Source organism: Bison bison, unplaced genomic scaffold (genome assembly GCF_000754665.1).
Source record: "Bison bison bison isolate TAMUID 2011002044 unplaced genomic scaffold, Bison_UMD1.0 scf7180017864171, whole genome shotgun sequence".
Classification (NCBI taxonomy): domain Eukaryota; kingdom Metazoa; phylum Chordata; class Mammalia; order Artiodactyla; family Bovidae; genus Bison; species Bison bison.
The window spans coordinates 89,962-96,928 of record NW_011494743.1 but is presented as its reverse complement, the minus strand read 5'-3'; the positions used below and the strand labels follow the sequence as shown (position 1 = coordinate 96,928).

Genomic DNA, 6,967 nt, shown 5'->3' with positions numbered 1-6,967 from the left:
ATTACGATCCCCCTTACAGAGGAGGCACTATATCACAGAGGATCTAAATGACTTGCCCAGGGACCAGTGGCCAGGATTGGCAGATACAAGCTGGGACAGCTCACAGGGCTTCAGTCTGAGGTCAGACCTATGAGCTCCCAGTGTGGCAGGCGCGTCAGTGCACAGAGGAATGGATATCCTTTGGCTCCAGGGAATCTTCAGGCAAAGGAAACACGCAAGGAAGAAAATGACACATAGGGTGGTGCCTGGAGAGGAAGTGAGTGAGTTCAGCCACTGAAGACAGAGGCTTACTACCAGCATCCTCAAATGGATCAATAAAAGCAGAGATTATTTCTGATTTTGGTCTGTTAATTTTGTGCTCAACAAACATTTTGACTCGCCTATAATCATTATGCTGTAAACCCACCCGCAGTTCAAATCCTGGAGTAGTGGCCAACTGAGATCCCTTTGTGTAGGGAGATGTTGGTAAACGAAGGTGGGAGCATGTGTGTTGATGGCCCACAACTCCTCCAGATCTGATAGATCTAGAGGTGAATTACAGTTTGTCTCCATATTTAGGAATTAAGGTAACCCCACCATCACCATCACGCCTGAGCAGAGATAGAATGAATATTCTCTCAAACATGTAGAATTCTCTTCCAAACCTGTAATTAAAAGGCAAGTCCCCATCAGCAGGCATCTGCCTCGGGGCTTGTTTTGCTGAAGCTGCCTCACTCTGTTTTCAGCCAGAGCCTTGGAATCCTAAGCAAGCCTCACCACCCCATTGCCAGACCCATAGCGAGGTATATGCATTCCAGGGCAAGCCTGGAGTTCCATGGGGCTGATGGGATAGGCCCCGTGGCCAGGTGGCAGCCCAAGCAGTGGGAACTCCAGAGAGAATGGAGAAGAAGGAGATGGGGTAACAGGGCTCCCATGTCCCTGGTGAGGCCTGAGAAGGGAGGGGAGGACCTCACCCTGAACAATAAGATCTTCCATGATTATTCTTCAAAGATAAAGTCTGAAAGAGAAATACCAACAATTGCATTGTGAATTCTAGAAGTAGAGCCACAACAGATAAATGGGCTTCGGAGGGAGATGACATTTAAGATGGAAATTAGGGAGTGAATGTAAATTAATAAATGAGCTCAGAGTGCAGAAAACGGCATCTGAGACTGATGTCACAGTAGGACAGAGATCAAAGCATGTGGCTTAAGTAGGCCCTGTGGAAGAAAAGCAGTTCATCTGATAAGACTTATTATAGTATTCTTTATGATGTAATATCAGTTCAGTTCATTTCAGTTCAGTCGCTCAGTCTTGTCCGACTCTCTGGGACCCCATAGACTACAGCTCACTAGGACTCCCCCTCCATCACCAACTCCCAGAGCCTACTCAAACTCATGTCCATCGCATCGGTGATGCCATGCTTGTGAATGGTTTTACTGATAGGACAATATTTTACTTACAGGACAATGTTCGCAGCATAATAAGTGAAAAAAATAAAACAAAAAACTACATATGTGGTGTGACATAACCATGGAGGATAACTGAAAGGACATTTTCTAAAATATCAAAGTTACACAATAGAATTTTTAGTCATTTTGTTCCTCTTTGTTCCATGTTTTCAAGGTTTTCTTCCATGGATGCATCTTGCTCTTTTAGTTAAAAAATTTATGCATACTGTTTCTTTCCATTAGAAAACTAAGCTGCAGCCCAGATGAGGGCAAGGGAAGGCATTGAGGGTTTAGTGGGGGCACACGCGTGATCCCCGTGCGGTACCAACAGCCCAGGGGGCAGCTGTAGTGTAGAAGGAGCTGGAGACCTCCGGGGCAACTGGACTCTGGCCCAGGTGGGGAAAATTGAGGAGGAGAAGGCAAGTTCAGTGAGGACAGGCAGCGTCTCCTGCACTGCAGCCTCACACCCTGCCACGGCCCCTGGTCCCTGGCGAGCCTGGCAGTGTTTGCTGCGGGGATGAAAGATAGCACGCCAGCGACGGTTCCCGCGGCTGCACTTCTCTTCCTGCTCCCGTCTGCCTGAGGGACCACAGCTCTTACTAATTCAATACATGTGAATGGAATAAACACCTCTCTTTACAGTTTGTAACGGAATAGGAATCGGTGAGTTTAAAGACACACTTTCCATAAATGCTACAAACATTAAACACTTCAGAAACTGCACATCCATCAGTGGAGATCTTCATATCCTGCCAGTAGCATTTAGGGGGTAAGTAAAGATCAAGTTACTGGTATACCAGAGAAAAATAGACTCTGCTCTGTTCACGGCAGGTTGTTACTGACGGCTCTGTTACTTGTTTCAGTGACTCCTTCACACGTACTGCACCTCTGGACCCGAAAGAACTGGACATTCTAAGAACTGTAAAAGAAATAACAGGTGTGTATCATTAAGTGTGCTAGTTGCTCAGTCGTGTCCGGCTCTTTGTGACCCCATGAGCTGTAGCCTCCAGGGTCCTCCATCCATGGGATTTTCCAGGCAAGAATACTGGAGTGGGTTGCCATTTCCTTCTCCAAATAATGTCTCATACAAAATAGAAATTTCTAAGTGGTATGTGTCTGAACTTTCCTACTGCTTTGTAGGGTTTTTGCTGATTCAGGCCTGGCCCGAAAACAGGACTGACCTCCATGCTTTTGAGAACCTGGAAATCATACGTGGCAGAACGAAGCAGCAGTAAGTGGGCCCCAGCCAAAGACTTGTAGAGTCTTTTCTTTTGAGGTAAAAGCTACTGAAGTGCTGCAGAGACACTACAGAGAGTCCCCACACACCCTCACCTGGCTCCCCCGATGGTGACACCCTGCATCATCAGCATGGCTGTAACTGAACTGCAGACTTTCTTGGATCTCGCCAGTTTTCCGCTAACACTTTTTGTGTTCTGGTCAGCCCACACTGCAAGGGACAGTCACGTCTCCTTAGTCCCCTGCTGTTCATGATAGTTCCTCTGTCTTCCTTGTCTTTCGTGGCTTTTGAAAAGTACTGGTCAGGCATTTGTAGGATGGCCAGTGTTTTCTCCTGATTTGGTTGAGGTTTTATACTTTTGGCAAGAATAGCACTAAGGCTACCAGTCCTCATCAGCACCTCATTTCAGGGGACCTGAGAGGCACTGAGCATGTCTTTCAGGATTTCCACTTTTCCAGCTCCAGCACACAGACACACACACATGCACATGCGCACACACATATGCGCGTGCACACACACACACACAAGCATCTTTAACATAATAAGGGTAATAATGAATTTTGTGGTAAGGCAAAGTTTGGGACGTTCTTGTTCAAACCTGCCTTGGAAAATACCTGGTTTTGAGAACTGTTTCTCATAATGGACACCTGAGAGGGCTACATAATACTGTGAGTATTAAAGAAAATCAGAATACAGTGAATGTAAAATAAGCATCGCTTTCCAGAAATCATTCCAGCTTTGCATCTCTGATGCTAAACATGCAGCTAATATCATTTCCCAGAAAGGCCCTGTGCCCTGAGTTCTCAGGAATACTTCTTTTGACCAAAGTTCATATAGAGATGAGAGACTTAGGTCAGTTTTCTTGGGTGACTAGCATGTACTTCTCAGCTTAGTTTTAGGGTTTTAAACATAAAACTGACTTTTTTTTTTTTTTTTAATTTATAACATTTGCTGAGAAGCCCAATGATACACAGTTCCTCCTGGGGAAGTGTGACCCCTGCCAGACCTCCCTGCAGGGAGGACTTCAGCTTTGTCCCCACTGGTGTGGCTCTCCTGAGCATGGCTAAGGGAAGGGATTCCTAAAAGCAGGGGTGCAGTCGAATACACAGGAGTCACACTGTGGGGGGGACACAGAGAGGAAAGAGTGGGCAGAGAAAGAGAAGCGAGGAGAAAGGAGTTTCCCGATTACACTTTACATTTTCTCCTCTCGTGCCTTCATCATCAGCCTCTCTATTCAGTGCTGTCTCAACTGGTCTGTTTCCCACCTCGGTGTTTAGTGAGCTTCCTAACAATGCACATCTCCTTCCTGTGGTTTCCCGTCATTGCAAACAAGAGCCTCCTCCACGTGGTGTCCACAGTGGTCCAGGCTCTGGCCTCTTCTCCCTTCCCAGACCCCGTCCCACCTTTCTGCTCCAGCAGCAGCATGTGGTTCTCAGTGCCTGTCACGTGCTCCTCTGTGTGGAAGACTTCCTTCCCTTTAGTGAGAATAACTTCCATCTGGTCATGTGATGAACACGTCCTGGTCACCTTGTAGGAACCTAGCACAGGGTTGGGTAGTGAAGAAAATATCATGGCTCCTGCTCTGGAGGTCCTGATGATCAGGCATCACCTCTTCCAGAGACCCTTCCTCAGACTTGTTTAGGTGAACCCTGCTCTTTGCCTCTGTGGTCCCCTCATCACCACTGTCATGGTACTGGGTTAAAAATGATTGTATCATCAGTAACAAAGGGTTTTTTGAGAGCAAGAAGCACACACTTAACCTAGAATTAGAATAAAATTAGTCACATATTACCTCAAATATTTGTTCAATAAATGGATTAATAGATGGATGGATGGTAGGTGGATGGATGGAAAGCTGAATCTATGATTTTTTAAGTATATTTGGATATTTGAAAAGTTAATGTATTCTCAATTGCCAAGCAAAGTTAAAATGCAGTAAATGAAATAATGATATTAATAAATTATTCAACCCCTAGTCTGCCACTAGAGTTAGAGATATTAAATGAACAAGGAACTAACTTTTCCCTGGAGGAACTTTAAAAACACTTGCAATTTTCCAAAGTTGCAGGACAGACCTTCCATAACATGACTTACATGACTACAAACCGGAAGGCAGTAGTAAATCTAAAGTGGTACAGAAAAACGTTTTTGTTGATACTATGCTGTCATAATTTTTCACAATATTATTTTTTTTCTCTTCACCTTAGTGGCCAGTTTTCTCTTGCGGTTGTCGGCCTGGATATAACATCTTTGGGATTACGCTCCCTCAAGGAGATAAGTGATGGTGATGTGATAATTTCAGGAAATCGAAACTTGTGCTATGCAGATACAATACGCTGGAAAAAACTTTTTGGGACCTCAACTCAGAAAACCAAAATTTTAAACAACAGGAGTGAAAAACAGTGCAGTGAGTAATCACTTTGGTTGATTGTGGAGATGGTTCTAACAGGTCATTTATTTTGATTTAGAATATTGAAAGGCTACTCCCAAACATTTAAATTACTTTTTACATTCCTAAGAAGCAAATTAAGGGAAATGTGTATATTCTTTTGTGATGTTCATCAGATTTTTTTCTAGATAATTCTCATCTCATAGGATAAATCTGCCTTGAAGTCTAGGCCATCAGTTATTGGTAATTTACAGAACAAAATTTAGTATTGATTATGGCATTTTAGCTGTGTGTTCCTCCCTACTCATTTCATCCCCAATGACTAAACACATTCTCATACACACACACACACACAGACGCAGAGGAATGGGGTGAACATTTCACACTGGCATTTCCAGATCCGAGTTCACAGCCATAGTCAGCTTTTGAAGTGGTGCCTGCCCCTGTGCTGAGATCCTGGCCACCGGTAGAAGCAGAGCCAAGTTCATATCCCGGCTTGAGCCCTTCCTAGCTTTGAGGCATTCATCAGTTTACTTAAATCTTTGGGCTTTATCTTCCTCATCGATGAAATGGAGGCAATAATGATTCTCACACCATAGTGCAATTAAGAGAATTGGTGAAGTTCTGGGTGTCTTCCTGGTTCTGTGTCCTGTACACGCATGACAAGGACCCTCACACTTTCTGCTCCTGCAGCTCTGACAAGCTCCATCTAGATATGCTTGGCACCCAGCAGGGCAAAGGGGACTTGTGCCGGGCCTCTGGAGGCCCTCGTGTCACTGCTTCTCCCGGGGGCACTGGTGTATTTGTGGCCACTGTTCCTTGTCTGACCATGGGACTCACCCTGTATTCTCAGAGGCCACAGGCCACATCTGTCACCCGCTGTGCTCATCAGAGGGCTGCTGGGGACCTGGACCCAAATACTGCATGTCCTGCCAGAACTTCAGTCGTGGCAAGGAGTGTGTGGGAAAGTGCAACATTCTAGAGGGGTGAGAGGTTTTTTTTTTTCAATTGCTTTGTTTTGATTAAAAAATAAGACTTAGGATTGTTTTATAAGTGTATAGTTAATTTTCTTTTCCTTTTTGTTTGTTGACAATTGTTTTGTGTGTGTGTGTGTGTGTGTGTGTGTGTAGATTTATTTAGTTAGTTCATTGTTTTTGGTTGTGCTAGGTCTCCGTTGCTGCTCGCAAGAAGCAGGGGCTACTCTTTAGTTGCAAGAAGCAGGGGCTACTCTTCGCGGTGGCATCTGTTGTTGCAGAGCACGGGCTCCAGAGCTCCGGCTCAGTCATTGTGGTACACAGGCTGAGCTGCTTCACAGCATGTGGGATCTTTCCAGACCAGGGATCGAACTGGTATCCCCTGCGTTGCAAGGCAGACCACTCGACTACCCGTGAAGCCCTGTTGATAATTGTTAATCACAAAAGGAAATGAAAATACATTTTTCATTACTTAATCCAACCCAATTTATAGAGTCTCTTTATCTGGAAATTTATTTTTCTAAGCTACACAAAGTTCCCAAGACAAACAGAACAGTCTTCCATGGTTCAGATGACCAAGACCATGGCCATTAGTCGTATCCTTGTAGCACGGCATTCCTGCTGTGTCAAAACACAGCTCCAGGTTAGTTTTTGTTTATGTTCAAGACACACTGAACAGTGCAAATAACTTTAAACAGAACCTTGGACAAAGAAATAAACAGTTTGTATAACATTTGTTGAATTTATTGCAGTCAATAAAAAGTACAGTCTGTTGATTCTATGGGAATTTTGATATTGAGTAAGGCTTTGAATGATCTCAAATAGTGATGAAAATAAACTAACAGGAAAACAAAATGTAAGGATAGCAACTGGAAGAGGCAATTTTTTAAAAATAAAGAAAAAGAGAAATTTTATGGTAAAGAAGAAGATAGGAGTT

The 6,967-nt window shown here is 44.2% G+C and overlaps 1 protein-coding gene across 1 annotated transcript in view; it reads left to right on the top strand.

Moving 5' to 3' along the window:
* EGFR (epidermal growth factor receptor) overlaps window positions 1-6,967 on the top strand; it is a 158,601-nt gene that overhangs the window by 98,677 nt on the left and 52,957 nt on the right. Inside the window, exons 12-16 of the mRNA XM_010842153.1 lie at window positions 2,073-2,199; window positions 2,294-2,367; window positions 2,571-2,661; window positions 4,875-5,074; window positions 5,910-6,042. Of these exons, the coding sequence (XP_010840455.1) occupies window positions 2,073-2,199; window positions 2,294-2,367; window positions 2,571-2,661; window positions 4,875-5,074; window positions 5,910-6,042 (625 nt within the window). The remainder of the gene's footprint in view (window positions 1-2,072; window positions 2,200-2,293; window positions 2,368-2,570; window positions 2,662-4,874; window positions 5,075-5,909; window positions 6,043-6,967) is intronic.